General features: G+C 57.1%; 1 protein-coding gene across 1 annotated transcript in view; it reads right to left on the bottom strand.

Annotated features, from left to right (window-relative positions):
• Positions 1 to 3,255: 3,255 nt before the first annotated feature.
• PLXNA1 (plexin A1) overlaps positions 3,256 to 23,342 on the bottom strand; it is a 52,451-nt gene continuing 32,364 nt past the window's right edge. The window contains exons 20-32 of the mRNA XM_053599512.1: positions 22,812 to 23,046; positions 20,153 to 20,295; positions 18,614 to 18,870; positions 17,369 to 17,435; positions 10,275 to 10,421; positions 10,041 to 10,200; positions 9,780 to 9,883; positions 9,373 to 9,469; positions 8,887 to 9,077; positions 8,562 to 8,731; positions 7,709 to 7,921; positions 7,472 to 7,622; positions 3,256 to 6,710 (exon numbers count right to left, since the gene is read on the bottom strand). Of these exons, the coding sequence (XP_053455487.1) occupies positions 6,615 to 6,710; positions 7,472 to 7,622; positions 7,709 to 7,921; positions 8,562 to 8,731; positions 8,887 to 9,077; positions 9,373 to 9,469; positions 9,780 to 9,883; positions 10,041 to 10,200; positions 10,275 to 10,421; positions 17,369 to 17,435; positions 18,614 to 18,870; positions 20,153 to 20,295; positions 22,812 to 23,046 (2,031 nt within the window). The 3' untranslated portion in view covers positions 3,256 to 6,614. The remainder of the gene's footprint in view (positions 6,711 to 7,471; positions 7,623 to 7,708; positions 7,922 to 8,561; positions 8,732 to 8,886; positions 9,078 to 9,372; positions 9,470 to 9,779; positions 9,884 to 10,040; positions 10,201 to 10,274; positions 10,422 to 17,368; positions 17,436 to 18,613; positions 18,871 to 20,152; positions 20,296 to 22,811; positions 23,047 to 23,342) is intronic.

The following is a 23,342-nucleotide window of genomic DNA, read 5'->3' as shown; positions in this document are numbered from 1 at the left end:
TCCAGGCCAGGGTTTATGTTTAAATAGCAGCACATGGCCCTAACACAGGCCGGAGAGGCCTCTCCCAGGACATCTGCTGACCAGGGTGCTCAATTTCCACCATGATTGCTAGCTGGTCAGCCCAGGGCAGCTGGAGCCATTCTTGCCCCCCGTACCTGAGGCCAGATGCACCCTCAGATTTTTCTACTATGTGAACCAACCAACTCCCTTTTCACTCAAGCCAGTTGAGGTTATGTTTCTGTCACACAACTGAAAGAAGCAGATGCTCAGGCCCTTCTTGGTGTGGTTTGCAGCTGGATACAACACCCATGCCCACAGAGACAATCTCTCAGACGGCCCCTGCTCGGGGAGGGAGTGAAGTGAGCCTCCCAGCGAGGCAGGTGTCTCCAGAGCCTGCAGTCTGCACGGCAGCTGCACAGGGAGCAGCTCTGTGTCCCAGGCTCTGGTCCACTCCCCGGGCAGCTGCTCACTGGCCTCCACACTGTGCCCAGGCTCTGCTCTGTGGTCCAGGGCACTGTCCTCGAGGAGCCCTGGGGGACAGTCTGGGTAGCCCTGTGTCCTTGGGTGAGTGATTTCTCTTCTTTGTTCCAAATGGAGCTGCTGTTAATGGTCCTGACACCGTTGATGGATGCCAGAGCACGCTGCAAAAGCAGCTCCCCACACATCCACACGTAGCATCCCAAAGGGTTGGTTGGTGCTGGTGCCATGGCTGGAGGCTCTGCTCCCTGGAATCCTCACTCCAAGAGGATCAGATGCTCAGCCTGGACAGGCCCCAAGTTGCTTCACTGACAATTCTGTAGTTAGGACAAGTCGCACAGCCCCACCCGGCACATTGCCAGAACGAACTGCCCACAAAGCCTGGACTCAGGGCTGACAGGTCCCCAGGAAGGCCCCACACAGCACAGCAGGCCACAGGCCGGGGGACATTACAGGAGCCTCCTAACTGGCCTCCGGTCTCCTCCTGCTTCTGGTGCCCTAGTCCCATGGCTGACAAATGCAAATGAAAGCCCAACACCCCATGTCACCCCCAAGCCTCCAGGGAGCACAGTGCACACCTGTCCCCTACCCACTCTGCTGTTTCAGGGAACGTGCTTCCCTCACATCACCTCTGCCGGCTCCTTGCTCCTCTCCAAAAGGCCTTCCTGGCCCGGATGGCGGGTGCTGGGTCCCAAAACCATTCCCTGAGACACCATTTCTTTAGGCACTGAGCCCACCTGCAGCTACTTTGCTAGTTTTTCAGCCTGGCCTACTTTACTTCTGCTCACAGAGTCTATGTTTTGTCCACTGCCTTGAGCGGTGGCTGCTCTGGGACCCAGGTGAAGAGACAGTTTACAGTTCCCTTTCATTCACTCGAGTGGGTATGCCAGCCTTGGCCCACACACAGGCCCTGCCCCTGCCCTGCACCTGGCTCAGAGCAGCCGGCAGGCCCTGCATTAACAGCTGATAGTTTAATACCATCATGAACTGGCACAGCAATCATAGCGCTGCATAATTTCGCCTGATCGCACAGCACAGCCAGTGCTGATTGCAGCTCAGAGACGGCCCCTGATTTCAGGCTGGCGGGGCTGGAGCCCTCAGCGGCCTAACAAGGGTAATTGAGGCAAGACTGATTGTGCCAGAAAGCTAAAGGGGACTGAGCTGTGAGAATGGGCCACGTCATACCCCAAACGGGATCACATTTGCTAAATTTATTCCTGATTCAATTTCATGGTGATTACACTGATTTCTTTTTAGTCACTGAGCCTGGCGTGGAGCTCGACACTTGCAGCCCTGCTGTCAGAATGGGCCTGCTTGAGAGCAAGAGGTATTAATCATGATTTATGGACCCCTGTCAGGGTGTGTGAATGGACCAGAGGTTGGAGGGAAGCAGGCAGGGTGGTGTCCTAACAGGAGCCTCCTAACTGGCCTCTGGTCTCCTCCTGCTTCTGGTGCCCTAGTCCCATGGCTGACAAATGCAAATCAGAGCCCAACACCCCATGTCACCCCCAAGCCTCCAGGGAGCACAGTGTACACCTGTCCCCTACCCACTCTGCTGTTTCAGGGAACGTGCTTCCCTCACATCACCTCTGCCGGCTCCTTGCTCCTCTCCAAAAGGCCTTCCTGGCCCGGATGGCGGGTGCTGGGTCTGCCATCCGGGCCAGGACCACTCAGTGGTCCTCAGTGCTGGCCCACTCAGTCCCTGTCACACCCCCCCACCCCCCACTCCCCCATGTAGCCCTGGGCATGCCATGCAGCCTCTGCGCCTCAGCTTCCTCACTATAGATGGGGATACCCCCAAACCTTGCAGGGTGGCTGGGCAGTTGAAGTGATGCTCAGATGTGTGCACAGCGGGCACAGTCTAGGCTGGGGTCTGCCTGGAGAACTGAGATGCAGCTACACAGCAGGCATCCAGGGTCCTGGGAACACGTCATTTCCAGAGAGTACCTGCCTCACCCAGAATCCTCCTATCTGACCCCCATGCCCACCCTCTGAGGCAGGAATGGCTACCCCTGTTGGGCTGTGGTTGAAATGGGTCCAGAAATGGGGCACTGACCAAAGCCACATGTTGGCAGAAGCTGCATCTACATCTTCTCCACCACAAAAGTATTTGTAAAGATTTTCATGAGATCAAGAAATCTAAGTTTACACCAGAAAGGTAAACATTTCTCAAACTGGGTTCCTCAGCTGCCAGGCTACCAAGAAAGAAGGTTCCCTGGCTGAGAAAGCTTGTGAAACACAATCCCAGCCCCTTATGTTCAAGGTGGGCTCTCAAGGCCACAGCCTCAGGTCACCCCTGCTGCTGGCCATGGCCCCTGGGCTGCCCAGAATCTGCATTTCATTTCATAAGGCACCTTGGGACTCTTGCCTCACAGCAGGACCGGGAACCACTGCCCAAGCCTGGACCAGAGGGCTCTGGTGGGGCTCAGGTCCTGGTCCTTAGTTTCACCAAGGACCTCGGTATGTCACTGGGATAAGGGGCCCCAGCTCAGACTCCAGCAAAAGGAACACGGCCACAGCTCAGGTGCCTTGGACCCCCCAGGGGTCTGCTGGTGCAGAGGTGGCCAGTTATAGTCCCAGGTGCTACTGCCTTTGTGGCAAGAGCCATTCTCAGACTGTCTAATCAGCCTACCTGAAGTCCTTCAAAGCCCTGTGGGCAGCAGAACCAGTGGCACCTGAAAGTCCAGGGAGCTGCTGACCCAACCCTGCCTCCTGGTCTTGGAAACCTCCCCACAAACACACCTCCCAACAAGGAAGGCCGGGAGTCATAAGCTTTAGCAAAAATGTTTAATCTCTCCTTAATGTGTGTGTTTATTTACAAGTACTAAATCTGAAGACAGTAAAATAGGAAATAGCAGTATATATACACATCTGAAGGCTGAGCCTGGGCAGCTAAGCTGCTTCTGTGAGAAGCCATAGCTAAGGGTCAGCTCAGACCGTCCAAGTGATTGCTCTTCTCTTGGTTTGGGGTTCTGTGGCATTAAAGGACAGCTAGTTGTGGGCTTCATCTTAAAAATATCTTTCTCTTTCTCTAAATATATCGAATCTAGCTTGTGTAGCACCAACAAGGTGAGCCATCAAATCCAGAGGAACTGGGAGGCATACAGGGCAGAGGCCCTCACAGCAAGGTCAGCCCAGGGGTGGCAGGAGGCCGTTCCAGGCCCTCTGTGGAACATAGTATGCCAGGCTGGTGCTGGGACTCAACGCTGTGGGTCTTGGGGTCCCCTGGCCCTGCAGGCCAGCGAAAGGCGAGTCAGGGTCTGGTGGTCTTGGGCTGCAGAGTGCAGGGAAACTCGAGGTATATGGAGAGGCCGGGCTCCCAGGCCGAGGCGAGAGCTGTCCAGGGCACTCCTGAGACCAGACGCAGGCGGCTAAAGGGAAGCACTGAGTGCGTGGGATGGGAGGGCTGCGAGAAGCAGGCGGCACAGGTGGTGGTAGCAGCAGTGTCTGAGCCAGGCCGGGAGGGTGTGGCTTTCCCTGCATTGCAGCACAGGCTCCCTGCAGACAAGGGCCTGAGAGAGCACTCCTGGTCCACAGCACACTCCAACCCTGGTTCCCACAGGACCCCTGCCAGTTCCGGAGCTCAGGATCAGAGCCCCCTGGCAGGCAGGAAGTAACAGTGGGTGCCTGAGCCTGGCTCCAGGGTTCTGCAGAACTAGGAGGACCTAGAGAACTATGGGAACTAGAGAGGACACTGGAGCCTAGCTCCATGACAAGGCAGGAAGCTGTGGGGCTGGCGGGGCTGCTCGGAGACCTGCTGTACTGGGCAGACAGCACGGCTAGCATCAGGCTGGTCAGCTTGTATGTAAACAGGTACTGCTAAAGTGCTTACAGCTAGACATGGCCGTGTGTTCTGCGGCAGCCACACACTCCTGCAGGTGCCACTCTGGCAAGGCCAGCAGGCATACCTCCTCCATGACCACTCCTGTGCCCACTACTGTTCCAAGTGGACAGGGCAGCCTGGCAGGGCCATGAGGGGCCAGGGCGGGAGGTCTAAGGAAGGGTAAGGGCTAGAATGGATTCTGAAGGTGGTGATGCAGGAGCTGAGCAGTCCCTGCCTGATCCATGCAGAGCTAGAAGAACCACGGCTTCAATTTGAAGCCAGTGTCCAGGGAAGACTTTGGGGGAAACCAAGGGTCTCACCCAGGCACAGCCAGGCGGCATCAGAAGGGAGGCAAAATCCCAGGGAGCTGACTGGCCTCAGCTCTAGCCACCCAGGTCTGCCCAGGGAGTGCGCCTCCACCTGCAGTGGGCAGGGACAGGGAGAAGAGTTGGGCACGATGGCAGCAGGTGCCGAACCCTGCCACGGTGCCCCGTGGGGTCGAGGAGCTCCCTGAGTCAGCAGTTCACCAATTTCACACCAACCTCCGTGTGAGGGGGCAGCTCCTTCGTGGTGTCCACGCTGTCCAGTCTGGCTCGTGCTGCTTGAGAGGGAAGGACCCCAAGACTGGCAGCCCATGGGGGCAGAGTGCTCTTCCCCTGGGGTGGGGTCGAGGTACCAAGACTTGGTCTGGCCACAGTTAGCTGTCCCTTAAAGTCCGTGGGAATCTTTAGTACCATCAAAAAGTGACCTTGAAAAGGGGATGGCCATTTGTTTGCTTTTACAAGTGACCAATTAATTAAAAAACATAAAAAAGGGTCTAACAACCTCTAGTATTCAACATTTGCAGATTTAAAAAGATCAACTCAGACTAAACGCTAGCACGATCATGCATAATCCCAGGCCCTGGACGCTCTCAGGGGATCAGCAAGAAGCTCTTTCCTTTTCACGTCAAACGAAAACAGAGCAAGCTGCAGGCCGAGGGGCCTGGGCTCGAGTGCTCCACTCCAGGGAACTCTGGCCACTTTTTCTGCAACCATTTGGTATTGCTTTCCCACTGCCTGAATTTTCTTACTCTAATTTAAAATTTCTTCTCCTTCAGATAACTATACAGGACCCCACTGGGGCTGGACACTGAGGCGAGCGCCATATATATATATACATATATATATGTACAGGTTTCTTTTAAAAATGTGTTCTCTCTTGCTGAGGGCAGGGTGGACACAGCCAGCCTCTAGGCCCTCTGGTCACTGCCAGCTGCTTCCAGCCTGAATGGCTCCAGGCCAGAAAAGTGGCTGGAGGGGCCCTGCCCTGGCCTGCAGCCCAAGCAGAGAGCAGCACAGGATTTTCGCCTTCAACACAAAACGGTCCCCAGATGACCCACTGCTCTGGAGGGGTCAGGAGACTGCTGAGATGCCACACTGGAAGCTGCTGGGGCAGCAGGAGAGAGGGAAGGAAGGGGGCGTGGTCGGGGCTTCCCTCGGGAGCCCCAGAGGGGAGCTCGGTCCACCTCACAGGCAGCTGCCCTGGCCGGCCCTGACAGGAGATGTAGAGGGGAATAAATAATGGGAACGTGTGCTCTGTGGCCTGGAGCCCCTGGTCCAGGGCTCCCAGAGCCACAGCCCTGAGGACAGAGAGGGAGTCTAGTCTGTCTGGAAGTCCCTCGGGAGTGGTGAGCGGCGCCAGCCTGCACCCCTCCATAGGAGGGCAGCGGGCCTCTATGGGGTAAGGTGAACATGGCGCTCTGGCCTCGGCCGCGCAGAGCACGCGGTGAATCTGAGGATGGTAGCAGCACAGAGCGCATGGGAGTGCTGGATGCAGACAGTGGGTGGCCTGCCCTCCCTCTAGCCACCAGCTAGTCCCCTAGACATTTAAGACTCTGCAGGCTGCTGGCAGCACAGGAGGCCAAGAACTGCTCACGTCCCCAGCCCGTGTCCCGACTTCGAGGGTGCAGCCCAAGCTAGCCGCCTCTCCCTCTGGAGGGTCTGGCTGTACCCCGCAGCCCCTCGAGGCTGTCCTTTGTCCCATGAAATCCTCTGGACAGCTCCTGCCAGGTAGCGAAGGCCCCCAGGGAGGGCTGGCCCGGCCCCTGTGCTCTCCCGGCAGCTGTGGGAGCAGCAATGGCTCAGCAGGTCCCGTCACATCCACACCAAGAAAAACCAGGCCCCCAGCCTGGTGGAACGAAGCAGGGGGCCAAGAGGGCACTGAGCCACTGAAGACGCTATAGTGCCCCGGGCACTCTGCACAGGGTGAGGGCTGCTGAGGTTCCTGCTCTGCCGCCCTCTCAAGCCGCCTCCTGCTAGGTAACCAGCCAAGCTTAGCCACTCAGGGCCATGGTGTCCACCACCTGCTCCAGCTTGCTCCGCAGCCGCTGCCGCCGCGCCTGCTCATCCTTCTCCAGGGCCGTTAGGATCTGCAAGGCAACAGCGGTGTCCGGTAACAATGGGGCACACACAGAGATTCAGCCCCTTTGTCCCCAGGACCTCAGTGTGGAGAATGACCCGTCATCATTCCTACCCTCGTCTCCAGAACAATGGCTCTGAGCCCCCAGCCAGTGCCTCCCCAGGTTCCATGCCCCTCCCTGCACTGCTCCCCAGAGAGCCTCTGCCCCCTCCCTGTGCAGTGTGCACCCCAGGACCTCCAGCTTTTATACCCACACCTGCTCTGGCATGGCTGCCACCTCCTCCGACTGTTCCTCCCTTCCCCTCAGAGGCCTGACTGCCTGTCCATGACCCCTCCTGTGCTGACCATAGCCTCTGCCTGAAGTCCCCTCTGTTCGACAGATAGCTTCCATGCTGACTTAGCCCAGAGTTCTACTGAGCTCTCAGTTCTAATGCCCTCAAAGTTCTAGCCTCAGCCCTGGGCCTCCCATAGCCCCGCCGGCCCCCTCCAGTTGGCTCAGCAAGACTGTTCCCCCCACTTTAGACCCCCAGCGCCCCTGCTCAGTGGGTCTGTACCTAGGCCTGAAGAGGTCCACCCCACCCAATGAATCTTGTGACAGGCCCACTCATGACCCAGATTCTCCCCCGGGAATGATGCTGCCACCCGCTCCCCTGTACCCCACCCCCACAAAGCCCCACTGGAGCCAAAGCAGGTGTCCAGCAGCCTGGATGCTTAAGGGAGGACTAGCAGACCAAAGGCAGAGCAGTGGGCCCTCTCCACAGCACGACGCACCTCGTCCTTGTACTTGGTGATATAAGAGTAGATTTCATGCAAGGCGCTCATGCTGTTGAACTGGCTGAGGTGCAGCCGTGACTGCTCGGCCAGGTATGCGCTCATGTCCTGGTCGCTGATGGCTGGCATCTTGGCAATGTCTGAGTAATACCTGTCAACAGGCCGGTGGGGGAGGGTTGTGTGTGAGCAGGGTAGGGTGGCAAACTACCCCTCCCCCGCCCCCGCTGCCCTGCCCACCTCTCCACCCAGCTCTTGTAGTTGGGGATGTCCTTGGCATAGAGCAGCTTATTGGAGGGTGAGTCCTTGCCCAGCTTGTGCTCGGACGTGGAGCAGGAGTCCATGAAGGTCTGGGCCACCACCGACAGGCAGGCATCTGTGATGCTGTTCTTGTGAATGTCGAACACGAACTGTGGATTCTTGATCACATTCACCCAGAAGCGCAGGGGCAGGCTGCGGTAGGCAGGCCCAGGCTCACGGTCAGTCACAACAGAGGGGAAGCTGCCCCCCTCTGGGCCTCAGTTCCCCTTCTGAGCAGCACAGGGCATGGAGTTGCCCTCACCGCCCTCCTGGCTCTGATCTCCAAAGTGGGTGTGGACGTCTGTGTAGATGGGGAAACTGAAGCCCAGCAAGGCTCAGGGCTTCTCAGTGAGTGCCCCCTGCTACCCAGCCATGGCCATGCAGCCTCCCCTCTGGGTTCCTGGACACTGGCGCCCTCAGAGTAATGCTTGAAAGGGGGCTGAGCCCAGATGCACACACACACGGACCCTGCACGCCAGTGGGGCTGTAAGGGCCGTACACAGGTGAGTACTAAGCATGCTGCCGGCCCTCTGCTACTGTCACCACAACTGGCTAGCTCAGGGCTGGCCCACTGAGCCTCATTACTCAGGATGCAGCCCGTATTCACACCTGCATGCTACTCTCGGGAAGCAGAGGCAGAGGCTCCTAAAAGCTGGAGCAGAGGGTGTGCCAGACCCTGGTGCGGACTGGACAGCTAGAACAGGGCCAGATCCCGCACTCAGGGTGGCTCAGCCCAGGCTGCACCTGGCGGTGCCCCGACCCCGGGCCCTGGGCAGGCCCCACCCGCAGCTACCAGTTGCTCTTCCAGGTGTGCCGCACGTCGGCGTCGTGGATCTGGTGCTTGTCGGCCTGCTCGTCCAGGAAGTCGAACATGTACTTGATAGCCAGGGGCAGAGCTGAGCCCCGGTGCGCCGTGCTGAAGATGGTCTCAAATAGGTCATCCACAAACTTCTGCAGTGTGCCCTGCAGGTGGGCAAGGGCACAGAGCTCCAGAGGCTCTGCCAGCTGCCCTCACCTCCCGGGTGACCCAGGCAGGTGGGCAGAATGAGCAGAGGACAAGGGGCACCTTCCGAGCTCGTCCAGCCATCCCTATGTTCCCCACGAGCACCCCCACCCACCTTGGTGGCTAGCAGCCGAGTCAGGTAGATCTCTGACACCATCTTGCTGCCACGGTCACCCTCGCGCTGGTCCAGATGGTCATGGTTCTTCACCAGGTGCCACAGTTTGGTGCCGCTCTCCAGGTCCGGCGTGATCATGGGTGTGCGGGAGCGCAGGCTGTCGGGACTGCTGGCCGTGCGCAGCATGCTCTCTGCGGCACCGGGCTGTCAGCCACAGCCCACACGGCACCCGCCCTGCCTCTGAGGGGCAGCACCCCCACCTAAGCCTCAGGGTCCTCATCTGAAAGCTGCAGACAGCACCCCACTCCTCCCTAAATTTTTTGGGGATGGCCAGTGACACCAAGGAGGCCGCATGAGTGAATATGGACAAGTGCAGCAGGGAAAGAGGCCTGGGCTACAGAACGTGAGGGATGGGCCTTGACAGCCCCCCCGCCCTGCCCGCCCTGGCCCACTGCAGAGTCCTGTCCACCAGCTGCCCGCCCTCACCGTATCTGCTGAGGGACTTGGTGAAGGTGGAAGAGTTGGAGATGTTGTAGGCAGAAGTCTGCTTGGGCACCAGTGCCACCGAGGACCCGTCTGTCACCTGTGGGCAGAGGCAGGGACAACATGACCATCAAGATGCCACTGTGATGCCAGGGCCCTGCTCGCCCATCGAGACCCAGTGACCACCTTGGTGCTGTGCACCTCACCACTCAGCCTCAGCTTCCCCATCGGGATAGCTCTGGAGCCACTGGGAGGCCCCACCAGCCCAACACAGGGCTTGGGGTGGCCCACAGATGCGCGTGCCTGCCTGTGTCCCTTTTCTCTCTGAAAGGATGGGCCATCCTCCAGCTCAAGGCTCCTGACCCTGGTACCATGCTGCTGTGGGGCCTGTGGGGAGGAGGCCGGGTCACCTGGTAATGAGCCAGCGTGTTCAGCCTCTTCCAGTCATTGTCAATCTTGGTGGTGACATCCTCGTCCTGAAGGATGATGCGCGCCATGCGGCCTTGGCGCCACTCTGTAGGGAGGAGGGCAGGGCTGCTGGGCACCTCTCCCCTTGGCACTGAGCTCCAGATGCCCTGCTCCTGCCCGGCACACACAGGCCCACCTGTCCAGACATCACCTGGTGCAGGTGGATGGGGCCTGAGGACCCACCACACCCGCCTGCTGCTCACCCAGGTCCATGTCCCCAGCCTTGGGCCGCTGGGAGTAGGGCACACCCTTGTAGACAGCGTCTAGCAGCTTCTCCTTGACCTGGGTCACTGTGTCGCAGTTCAGCCCCTTCACCGGCACCTCCGGGGCGTTCTCATTCTCAGGGTTCACACAGTTCAGGGTCTGTGGGGGTGGGGCGGCCACATCAGTCCCACCTCCCAACTGGGCGGTCCCCGGGCAGGGGCGCAGCCGCTCACCAGCGTCTTGTAATCGATCTGCTGCCGGATGAGCTTGTCCTCGCTCAGGGAGTAGCGTGCCTCTCCCGTGATGGCGTCGATGGGGCCCTTCTCCATCTGCTGCTTGATGGCGCAGTGCAGCATGAACAGCGGCTCCCCAGCACACTCCTGCAGCGGGGGCAAGGCTGGCCGACACCCCACTTCCTGTCCCCCATCCAGCCCTCAGTCCTCCCCAGTGTCACCCAGACCATCCCCCACAGGCAGAAACAGACCACCTTTCCAGACTCTTCTTAGGAGCCAAGTGTATGCTTGAGCCCAAAGCCCAGCAAATACTGTCTAAGAATATCAGTTAGAAAACAGACCTGTCACCCTCCTGAGTGCCAAAGTGAAAATTCTAAATCAGATGACAGTGAGGGGGCACCCAGGACGCGTCAGAGGACACAACATGACTAAGTAGGGTCTACACCAAAGAAGACCCAGGTGGCCGGCTCTGCCCAGAAGTCTGCCTGGCTCAGACCTCAGTGGACCCCTCCCTGGTGCCTGACTGAGGCCACCAGGGCTCGCAGCACCCTGCACTCAGGGCAAAGCTCCCACAGCTCACAGCACGGGTGGACCCTTTGCCACATCATGCTAACTGTAACTGTGATCTGTCAGACACTGAGGGACTCACCTGCTGGACTCCCTGCATCACTCAAGACACATGGTGTAATCACCAGTGGAAACACATCAACCCCAGCTGTACCCAGCACAGGAGCCCACAGCCCAGGGCTGGTGGGCCTCAGAGTATGTGTGGGTGGCCCCTGGTGAGGGTTGCTCTGCCCCTACCTCTAGCCATGCAAGCTCTGGCTCCTCACAGTGTAGCCACAAGGCCTGTTCCTACCTTAGGCCTCTGCAGTTACAGTCCCTATAATCAGAAATCTATGCCCATGTCTTTATGGGTCTCACAGGACTCAATCGGATATGCCCCCACGCAGAAAAATTCTCCCTAAGTACCCAACCATATCACGGCCTCCATGGTCTCTTACCCACCCCACTCCCCCGCCCCCGACACCTGCCACTCTCTGAAATGATCCTATTCATTTTTCTGCCAAACCCCCAGAGGTCTGGAGCACATCAGGCTTGTCCACATTCCCAGCACCCAGCACCGGGCCAAGTGCACGACCTTGGTGAACAAACTGAATACATGCAGAGTTACGCAAGGGAAGGTTCACATGCCTACAGCACAGTGGAGAAAGCTGACTGGCTAGAGGTCAGCCCGGTCCCACTGGCCTTGAAGGCTGCTCCTGACAACAGTGTCCAGACTGGCTGTGTGCATCGCACAAGTGGATCCCTGCCACAGCCTGTGGGCACAGGGTCCTCTGCAGGTCGCAGGCACCTGAAGGTGGTCTGAGGGTATGAGCACTCCCACCACTGGCAGGCCCAGGCAATCCTGTCCCCCCCGCCCCCAGATGCTCCCCCATTAGCATCTGAAGTAATTAGAGGACAGCTGCTAAGAGTGGTGGCAAGCATGGGTTGTCCCAGAACTCCCACAGCACACCTGCCTTTCAAATCATGTTTCCTTTGTGAACTTAGCTTCACTAAGTCAGCCACAAGAAGCAGCAAGGGGTGGGGATCTGGATGCAGAGACACTCCCAGCTACCTCTCTTCCTGGAGGTTGACCAGAGGACAAGAACCCTGCGGGGTTTCCTAAGACCAGATACCCCTAGAGGATTCCCAGGCCTGGACCTCAGAGGGTGAAAGGGGCGAAGCTACAGTCTCTGGGGTCAGGGGAGTGAGGCTATCAGCTCAAGGATACATAGCCAATAACTAGAGAAGTCAGGATTTAAACCTAGATCCATCTGCTCCTTAATAGCCAGGTGTCCTCAGAGGGGACAGCAGGCTCCCCTGCCACCTCCGACCACTTCTACAAGGTGGGCCCAGATGGTGCAAAGGAAGAATCGTGGCCCTCAGAGGTGAGGGGGGAGGAAGGCCCAGGACTCCAACCTCACCAAGTCTTCCCTCTCAGGGCCCTCAGGTCCTTACACAATGACAATAAAGAGGAAAGGTGACCACTTCAGACTCTTCCTTGCCTCAGCCCTGAATGCCTAGAAAGAAACTGCCCAACACAAAGTGCTGCTTTTTCAGCACAAAGATAACAAGTATGGGGAATTCAGTAAATGATGTTAGGACAAGCACTTATCCATGGCGGTGGGGAGATCAAGTTAGATCCCTACCTCACACCACACACAAATAAAAATCACTTTCTAGAGCGACAGAGGAGCTGTAAAAGACAGGAAGTATTTTTTAAAACTAACTACTGAAAGAAAAAGCCCTAGAAAAGCAGGCAAGGATAAAAATAGCAACTTAGCTTCAAAGAAAAATAAAAGTAGCTGATCAAGCATGTGAAAAGATGCTCATCTTGTTAAAGAAACGCCAGCTAAAGCAACAACCTGTCCATCTGAGCTTCTCAGAGTGGCAAAAGTGAATGAGGCTGAGAAAGCAAGTTCCATCCCAGGCGTGGGTAAGATTCTCAGACACCACACTGGGACCACCTTTCTTGTAGGACACCACGGCAGCAGGTATCACCTGTGAACGTGGCTGAGTGCTGTACTCAATCTCTCAGAAATCCACTTACACATTAATACAGCAAGGAAAGACAGTGCACAGGAAAGCCGGCTAAGGTCTCGGCCCGGCCCTCCATCCAGCAGCAGTGTGACAGTGAACAAGTGACCAGACATCCACATCGCAGAACAGCATGCCGTGACCAGAAGCACAAGAACAACACCTCCGTCCTTACCTGTACAGGTGGGCTAACACTTTGTCCAAGGGGAGGGGGAGTGAGGTGCAGGGCATAGTGTGTGCTATTAAATGTCCAAGGGAGGGGGAGGGAGGTGCAGGGCATAGTGTGTGCTATTAAAAAAAAAAAAAAAACACACACACACACACACCCAAAATCCCTCTGTCTAAAAAGAAAAAAGCTCTACTACTAGGATTTCTTCTTAATATTAAGAGCACGCTCTAGCATAGATATTTGCTTCAGTCTAGAATCCAGCCTAGGAGGGCAGGTGTGAAAACACTAATGGTGTCACCACCAGAAGTGCAGGGTGGAGGCACTGCTGGCCGTGCAAATGTGCTCACATGCACAGGAGTCACCGTGCTAGTTATAGCTTTTGTTTCTACAGACATCAAGGGATAAAAAAGATATAGGTTGTTGGTTAAAAAGAGTCTGGATATTGTGGCTGGGTAAATAGCTCATTGCCTGTAATCCTAGTGCTGTAGGAGGCCAAGGTGAGAAGATCACTTGAGCCCAGGAGTATGAGGTCAGCCTGCGTAACAAAGAGACTCTGTCTGTACAAAAAATTGAAAAATTAGCCAGGTATGGTGATGTACAACCACAGTTATTCAGGAGACTGAAAGGGGAAGACCACTTGAGGCTGGGAGTTCAAGGTTACAGAGAGTTATGGCTGTGCACTGCACTCCACCCTGTGTGACAGAGTAAGATCCTGTTTCTAACAAACAAACAAACCTGCATTCTCAAGAATTTCCTCCCTTACTTAAGGCTGAGTAATAATGCATTGCACGGATGGATGACTGTGTTTATCCACTCCTCTGTTAATGGATGCTGGGGTTGTTTCCACAGTACACTAAGTGAAATGTCAAGCCGGTCACAAAAGGACAAATAGTGTGTGATTCCACTTACATAGTAGAATCAAGTACCTAGTGCAGTCAAATTCACAGAGACAGAGAGAATGATGGGGAAGAGGGGAGTTAAGTGTTTAAGAGGGCAGAGTTTCAGTTTTACAAGATGAAAAGAGTTACAGAGATGGCAGGTAGTCACGGCTCCACACTCTGCATATATTTGGCACCACTGCACTACTACTTAAAAATAGCTGAGATGGTAAAATCTGTCATGTGGATTTTATCACAATAATAGAAATGAGCTACCAAACCATGAAAAGAAATGAAGGAACTTTAAATGCATATGATTAAGTGAAAGAAGCAAATCTGAGAAGACCCTCATGCTGTGTGATTCTAACTATACAACATCTGAGAAAAACAAATGCTAGGCAGATGGATGAGTGTGGCTGGGGCTAGAGTGGGGTAGGGGGAGAATAGATGGAGAGGGTGGAGGACTGTTAGGCAGTGACACTACTCTGCGTGATGCTACAGTGGTGACACACGCACAGAGCCACAAAATGCACATCAACTATGGACCCACAGAATATACAATGCCCGGGGTGACCCTTGTGTCACCTACAGACCCACAGAATATACCACACCAGGGGTGACCCTCATGTCAACTATGGACCCTCAGAATGTACCACACCAGTGTGAACCCTCACATCAACTACGGACCCACAGAATGTATCACGCCAGTGTGAACTCTCACATCAACTACGGACCCACAGACTGTACCACGCCAGTGTGAACCCTCACATGAACTACAGACCCACAGAATGTACCACACCAGTGTGAACCCTCACATCAACTATGGACCTACAGAATGCATCACACCAGTGTGAACCCTCACATCAACTATGGACCCACAGAATGCACCATGCTAGGGTGAACTCTTTTATCAACTATGGACCCATAGAACACACCATACCAGGGTTGACCCACACACCAACTACGGACCCACAGAATATACAATGCCCGGGGTGACCCCTGTGTCACCTACAGACCCACAGAATACACCACACCAGGGTGACCCTCATGTCAACTATGGACCCTCAGAATGTACCACATCAGGGTGAACCCTCACATCAACTATGGACCCACAGAATGCATCACACCAGGGTGAACCCTCACATCAACTACAGACCCACAGAATGTACCACACCAGTGTGAACCCTCACATCAACTACAGACCCACAGAATGTACCACGCCAGGGTGAACCCTCACAGCAACTACGGACCCACAGAATGCATCACACCAGTGTGAACCCTCACATCAACTACGGACCCACAGAATGCACCACATCAGGGTGAACCCTGATATCAACTACGGACCCACAGAATGCACCACATCAGGGTGAACCCTCACATCAACTACAGACCCACAGAATGCATCACACCAAGGTAAACCCTCATATCAACTACGGACCCACAGAATGCACCATGCTAGGGTGAACTCTTTTATCAACTATGGACCCACAGAACACACCATGCCAGGGTTGACCCACACACCAACTACAGATCCACAGAATATACCACACCAGGGGTGAACCATCCTATCAACTACAGACCCACAGAATGTAGCACACCAGGGATGAACTTCACATCAACTATGGACTCTGTGTGACACTGAAATGCCAACCAAGGTGCAACCCTCTGATGGGGTGCCGACAGTGGCGGAGGCTGTGGGGTGTGGGGTGTGGGGGCAGGTGCACATGGGGAAGCTCTATACATTATGTTCCATTTCACTAGGAACCTACAAGTGCTCTAAAATCTATCTTAAAAAAATCTTAAAATCTATCTTTACCACTTGGCCTTGGCCCTGCCCCTGCCTGCTGAGCCTCACTGCCGATGTAGGGGGAGGTGGGTCAGTGTGGCTGAGAGCCCCAGTGCTCAGCCTGCACCCTTCGTGCACTCCCACCCCCTACGTGACCTCCCTCCACTTCCCCATACATCCCTTGGCACCCCTCAGAAATGCAGCCACCCATCCACAAGGAGCCCTGCCCTGCAGACCCCAAGAACAACCTTTCCACTGCCCCCACAAAACAACTTTCCTGGCTTGTGACGTCATGGGGGAGGCCATGCTCTGCCAGCTTTCCCAAAGCTGGACCTTTGTCTACACAGTCTAATGAAATGAAACCCATTCTCAACTTCGGATCTCAGACTGGATTTGCTGGATTGAATCCTATTTCTCTGAGTGTGGAAAATCAAGATGAAATAGGGGGCAATATACCCTAAGATGTAGCCTGAACCCAGCCTACATCAAACTCTACTCTTGATTGCCTTTTTTTTGGTTACAGAGCCTAACTTGATGAGCGTGTAAATAAAGTAAGCAGTTTTCATAGAACTTCCTTTTTACAGGACATGCACAACTTTGTGTTATCTGCCACTAGTCCTACATAACAACAATGCTACCATTTATTGGACATTCACCATGCCCTGAGATGGCTCAGATGGATGAGCCCCACGCAGCCTGTCCACTTGCCCACCTGGGCCTTCTCCCCAGCTGTCCCCTCACGGGCCTGGCCCCTCACACCTCTGCTCAGTTCTCTCCCTCCCTGCTCTGCTCACTCTACTCCTGGTCCTGTCTCCCATGTTTCCTATCTACTGTGTCTCCTCACAGTGAGTGAGGATGCCTCGCCAGGGGCCCTGCCTGTGCACCATCTGTGTGCCCATCACTGCAAGCTTAGCACCCTGCTAAGGGACAGTGAGTGCCCCTCTGGCCAGCAGAGACACAAGGCACTGACTCCGGTCGCTGGGGGCCACAGAGACTAGGCAGGAAGCACACACTTAACACACATGCTGAACGTTTCCCACCTCCTAGAATGTGGGTCTGCCCCCCAAGCCTTCAGATCTTTCAAGGGAAACCAGTCACCTGGGTCTGTACAATCTCCCAGTACCAAAACTAGTAGCCAACTCAACTCAATAAAGCCCACCTGGACTAAGGTCCACCTGGGGTCTGCAGTCTGCAACCTCTGGCCTCCACCTGTTCTGTGGATAGCCAGTGCCTGTCTGTAGGGGTGCAGCAGTTGGTCCAAGGGACAACCACTGGGAAAACCCAGTACAGCCACCCACTCCCCACCATGGGCAACAGGTTAGAGTCCCTGGAAACCTCCCTAGGCTGACCCAGTAGTGAGTGCTGGACCCGGAGACCCCTGCCCAGGCACCCTCCTCCTCCTTAGCAGCTCCAGGGCACAGCATAGACTTGGCCCAGCATCCAAACTCCCACACCTGTCCCAGTGGGCTAGGAGAAGAGTGGACAGCCTCAGAAGAAGGGTGGTAGGAGAGGAGCCAAAGGTCCTGTGCCCTGGGGGCCAACCCCCTGTGCCAGTGCCCGGCTGAGACCCCATCTGCTGTCTATCCTCCAGTGCTGCCCTCTGAGCCCCAGCTCCCATCTCTGTATTCTCTCACCTGTCACTCTGCCTGACACCCACTCTCTTCCTCCAGCCCCTGCCTACCTTTAGGAACTTGTACAAGAGAAAGGTGAACCAGTTGGTCAACATCTTCTCCGCCACTGACTCCGTCCTAGGGGCACAGAACCAGGCAAAGTGGTGTCATTCTATCTGCTCAGGAGGCACAGGGCTACCCACCAAACCTGTCCCACCCTCCACTCCCCTCCTAGAATGTGGGTAGCTCTGACAAAAGGCCCTGCCTGAGTAGGCATCAAGGGATGACATGGAGACCCCTGTACTTCCCCTTAGAGCCTAAGCCTTTGAACACAAACACTCAGGGCCTAGTACCAGTGAGCCCCAGACAGTGCTTGGCACTTCTGGGTCTTCATTATCAACACCTGGTGATGAGGAAGGTGACAGCTGAAGTGCCTGCTCACAGGACCTGGGGATGCCTTCCACCCCTACCCAGCAGGAACCACCATGACAGCACCTCCAGCCCTACAGGCTTGTAGCAGTGGGAAGCCTGGGCCTGCTTCCCCAGAAGCCCCTCTCCCCCACAGTGCCAGCCCTACAACCACAGCAGGCCCCCCACAGCAGTCCCAGCCCCACCCTACAGCACAACTCTGCCCATGCCCTACCCATAATGCCAGCCCCGCCCCTACAGCATGCCCATGCCCCACCCACAGTGCTAGTCCCGCCCCCACAGCACACCCCGCCCATACCCCACCCACAGTGCTAGTCCCGCCCCCACAGCACGCCCCACCCATACCCCACCCACAGTGCTAGTCCCGCCCCCACAGCACACCCCGCCCATACCCCACCCACAGTGCTAGTCCCGCCCCCACAGCACGCCCCGCCCATGCCCCACCCAGTGCTAGTCCCGCCCCCACAGCACACCCCACCCATGCCACACCCACAGTGCTAGTCCCGCCCCCACAGCACGCCCCGCCCATACCCCACCCACAGTGCTAGTCCCGCCCCCACAGCACGCCCCACCCATACCCCACCCACAGTGCTAGTCCCGCCCCCACAGCACGCCCCGCCCATGCCCCACCCAGTGCTAGTCCCGCCCCCACAGCACACCCCACCCATGCCACACCCACAGTGCTAGTCCCGCCCCCACAGCACGCCCCGCCCATACCCCACCCACAGTGCTAGTCCCGCCCCCACAGCACACCCCACCCATACCCCACCCACAGTGCTAGTCCCGCCCCCACAGCACGCCCCACCCACACCCCACCCACAGTGCTAGTCCCGCCCCCACAGCACGCCCCACCCATGCCACACCCACAGAGCCCACCGCACAGTCACCTCCGTAGCAGCAGCTTGGGGTGGTTCTTGCTCTCCAGGTTCTTCTCAATGAGGTCCGACAGCAGCTGCTTGAGCACGCCCGTGGCGTACTCCATCTCACCCTGTAGCGCTGTCATGATGAGCGAGGCCACGTTCCCCCGGTCACGCATGGAGAAGCTGCGCTGGGCCTCCAGCGTGCGGATGAAGGTCAGCAGGAAGTGCTTTTTGGTCAGCAGCTGCCCGAACAGCGTCAGTGATTTCTCCACATTGGCCTGCACCTACAGGAGCACACAGGCCTGCTGGGACCACAGGTGCGCCCAGCCAGAGACAGGAGACGGGAGAGGCAGAGCCACAGGACGAGCCTTGCAAGCAGGTGACTACTGCCAGGACCCCTCAGACGCAGGGGTGGGGCTCCAAGCCTCAGCCGTCCTTCTTGTGAGAACGAATGTGATCTGGAAGCTGCCACCTCTGCCTGCTGCCGTTAGGACAGCCTTTGGCCAAGGAGGTGAAGGAGAGTGAAGGCTCTGCCTTCACACAGCCTGGGGGCACGGAAGGCCAGAGAGTGAAGAGGCTTCATCAGGGCCTGCAGCATGGAGGTGGGGAAAAGGGCTGCAGGTCTGGCTGACTCTAGAGCCTTGCTTTCTCTCTTGTCCATACCAAGGCTTGTCAGGGCAAGAAGTTCCCTACCAGGCTGTGCCCACACACCACCAGTGACATCCAAGTCCTAGCCAGGTAGACAGGCGGCAGCTCAGGCAGAACACACACAGACACCCCAGAGAGACACTAGGGCAGAGACTGGAGTGTGTGGACCCCTCAGCAGGGCAGCAACCAGAGGGAAAGAGATGCAGCTGGAGGGAGAGACAGGCAGGCCCAAGAGGGTCTTCTGCCAACAAAGCCATATGGGAGTGGGCTCCCCAACATCCTAGGTGTGCGAGATGGTGCTCCTTTAGCCAGAGAGTATGACATAGCTGACCTGAGTCTCTGCCTGTTGTTAGCTGGGAACTGAGCCTCTGGCCTGCTGATGGGAGGGCCCCCAGGGGACCTGGTGATAGCCTCTTTACTTATCAGGCTCACTGCCAACAACGTGGGTGCTGCCAGCATCTACAGAGCAAAGTCCAGCTCTCCGAGGCCCCCCTGCTATGCCACCTGTGGCTCCCACCCCAAATAGCACCTACACCTCCTAGCACCCTGCCTGCAGCCCTCAAAGCTTAGTGTCCAGAGCCATCCGGGAGACCAGGCTGGCTGAGCGGCAGGTGAGCCAAGCCAACAGAGGCAGGCCTCAAGGAGTAGCCCCAGGGAAGTGCCAGGAACCCAGGGCAAAGGGTAGTTTGCTGGGCTGAGGGTGGGGCCAGCCTTCCTGCGGCTCTGTGGGGAGTAGAGTCATACTGGCCAGTCCTTGCCCCAGCTCTGTCTGCCAGTACCCTCCCCACTTGCAGGCTGAGGGCCCTAGGTCCCCTGGCTGCCACATGCCATTTGCTGTCCACCAGCACCCAAGGAGCCCAAAGGCACAGCACAGCAGCCACCTCTGAGCACCTGCACACACAGGGCCAGCAGCCCTACCTCCATCTCCTTGAGCACAGGGTGATCCTCGATCCCAGGGAAAAGCACACGCATGGCATACGTCCGGTAGTCTAGGAACGGGATGCCGGCACCATCCAGGTCACTGGTCAGCTCATGGATGTCTGTCTGCAGCTCTGCGAAGGCTGTGGCCAGATGTGGTATCAGGGGAACCCCACCAGCTCCCCAGCTCGTCCACCTCTCAAGGCCAAGACCAAAGCCTGGTTCTGCCACTTACTGAATTTATGACCTTAAAGAAACCACTTTTCCTTCCTGTGCCTGAGTTTCTCCAGTCCAAACATAAAAAATCCTCTCCCTCCCTGAGTTGTAACGGGATCAACCCGAACAGGAGCAGAGGAGGCACTAGCACCAGAGCCAGGCTGGGCAAGGCCTCCTGCATTTCGGAGCTGTCACGTAAAGGTGGAGCAGCTCTGCCGTGTGGCTCTGTGGGCTACCTGGGAGGTGTGGCCAGGTGTGAGAGGGGGTGGGCAGCAGAGGTCCCAAGGTTGCAGGCTGTCCACAAAGTCCCAACATCTGCCACACACACACCTCAGGCCCAGTGGGCCCCTCTACATAGCCCACTTCACCGTGCTCTGGGCCAGCTCTGCCTTTCAGGAACAAACACAGGCAGGACAGCGGGCAGGTCCCACAGAACATTCCAGAGCCATGAGCTGTCAGCCCTGCGGCAGACCAAGGGACACACTATCTGATCAGCAGCCAGAGTAGCACAGCAGACTCTGGGGACTTCTGGCAGGTTTAATTAAGGGCCAGGCCTTCATCTCCTGGGCACCGCTGCCTACCAAGTCTGCTATCTCCACCTGGAGTGGCCCCCAGCCACCACACTCACACATGAGCTGACAGACACAGGCATCTACATGCCAGCCTCACCACCCAGGCTACCTGCCCCCTGTTCTGTCCACAGGGCTGGAGGCTGGATGAGCCCCAGCAATCAGTGGGCCACTTGGGAATATCCAGGATTTAGGGGCTCCTGGGACACAAGACTCTATGTTTTAAGATGGGTCAAGTCCTGAGACTCAGTAGAGTCTGTAGCACTGGGATCTCTGCTGCCCACACCTCCCTTTCCCATGTGGCCCAAGAAGAACAAGGCTTCAAGCTCTGGCCCACAGCAAAAACACTTTTAGTGTCTGCTGCCTAAAGCTGTGAGCATGCGCTAATTAATAGCCACAAAGTGCTAAAAGTCTCTAATTAATAGCCACAAAGTGCTCAAAGTCTCGCCTGGCACCTAACAAACGTTCCATAAATGTTGCTGATTATTAATGCTGTTCCATTCTCATCTCACTAGCCAAGACTTCTGCGCTGAAGTTTGGAGAGGTCATGGCAGAGCCAGGGGCCCCAACCCAGGCTGGCTAAGTACCCACAGATACCAGCCCTGAGCCCCCCTAACCATACATCCAGCCAGAGAAGCCAGTTTGGACTGATGTCTGCCACATAGGGCCAAGGCTGCTATGCCTCCAGCCCTATGCACCGACTCAGGAGCTGGCCCTCACCACCAGCCTGGTAGCCCAGGGCCTCTGTCCTAGGTCTGTAGGGTTTCAGACCAGCCCCCATTTCAGAGCCCACCTCCCTGCTCCCAGCATTAACCCCCTGCCCCACCTCAACCAACTGGACCACAGCACTCAACCCACAGGCCAGGGAGTCTGGAGATGCCAGCCTTGAGTCAGGCCTGGCTCTAGCTCTGGCTCATAGCCCCTCTGAGATGTGTTAAGCAACAGATGGCCCCTGGGGCCCTGCTGTGTTCCACATAGAACCCTCTGTTCCTCCTTGGGGCAACCACCCTAGCTCTCCCTGCCAACCCTCAAGCTGCTGTTCACCTAACTCCTCTGAGCCTACAGCCAGAATATCTGCGGCTCCTGCCTAGTGCAATCCACCCCTCTCTCTCTGGGCCCTACCCCATTTATTCCTGGTGTCCACCTGCCCTTGATTGGGGGCTTTGAGGAAACAGGCCCAAGGAACGGAGGAAGGTGAGCAGGTGTGGCTGTCAGGGACAGGCTCAGTGACTGTCCACTGGGACAGCTGAGCTCATCTGCAATGGGATGAGCACACCCAAGAGAGAGGGACTGGTACCCGGGAGAGAGGAGCCCTGCGATAGACAGAGTCCAGCACACAGGGCAGGAGGGCCCGGCACACCCTGGGCTCCCGTGCACAGAGCCCCCACGTCGCACCCTGCTGCAGTCTGAGCCGATTTCTGCCACTCACATGAAAGGAGACAACACACGTGTAACATACATACTAAGAGCAAGGTGTGGCCTGACCCCACCGCCCCCAACAAAAGCTCCTCAAAGACTAAGGCCAGCCCCGGGACTGAGGACAGGCAGGGCTGCCCTCACTGCATGGACACATGTGCACACTCCAACACCCCAGGACTCTGCCACCAGGCATGTCTGCCATTCAGGGCACCCAGTAAGACGGGCACTGTCATCGTGCCTGTTCTGTAGGTGAGGAGACTGAGGCACAAACACGGCAGCTGCCCAGGGCCAGGCGGCAAGCCCTGCTCAAGCACCTGTCCTCTCCCTGGGACCTGGACCAGCACAGCCAGCCATGGGGCACAGTGTGAACCCAGCTGGAGTTGGTGGGTGGGACAGGCCCTGGCTCGGAGGAGGCAGCTGCCCCAGTGGGCCCTCGATCCCCCATCCCAACAGACCTTCCTTGCACTCAAGTGCCACTCGGGACTCCAGGTTGTCCATCTGGAGCTGCAGCCGCTTGAGCGTGCGGTCGGCATCACGTGACTTGCGCTTGTATGCGATAAGCACAGCCACGATGACTAACAGCAGGAGGCCCCCGCCGCCACCAATGCCCACAGTGGCGGGCAGCGTCAGCAGGCTGTCTGAGTACACCTGCAGCATGCCAGGGGAGAACTCGAAGCCACCGGCCCGCACCTGCCAAGGGGTGGGGAGAGGCCACTCAGGAGCCACCTGCGCCCCCTGCAGAAGCCCTGGAGACCCTGCAGGGCCCCTGCCTGAGGGCAATGTCCCACCAATAGGGCCCATGGTGGGTAGCAGGGGTCAGCATGCAGGGACCAGCCAGGGAAGCCCCAGGGCTCACAGGGCTTGGGTGGGAGGTGGGGAGGTGGTCTGGGGGGCTCAGGTACAGGATGATAAGGCTTGCACCCCAGCCAGGCCTGCCCTTGAGCTGAGTGTCGCTGGGATGGGACACAGAGTTGGGGTGTCCTGCA

This window comes from Nycticebus coucang, chromosome 8, assembly GCF_027406575.1.
Source record: "Nycticebus coucang isolate mNycCou1 chromosome 8, mNycCou1.pri, whole genome shotgun sequence".
NCBI classification, from domain to species: Eukaryota; Metazoa; Chordata; class Mammalia; order Primates; family Lorisidae; genus Nycticebus; species Nycticebus coucang.
The sequence above is the reverse complement of the archived record's forward strand: the minus strand, read 5'-3'. Positions and strand labels throughout refer to the sequence as shown.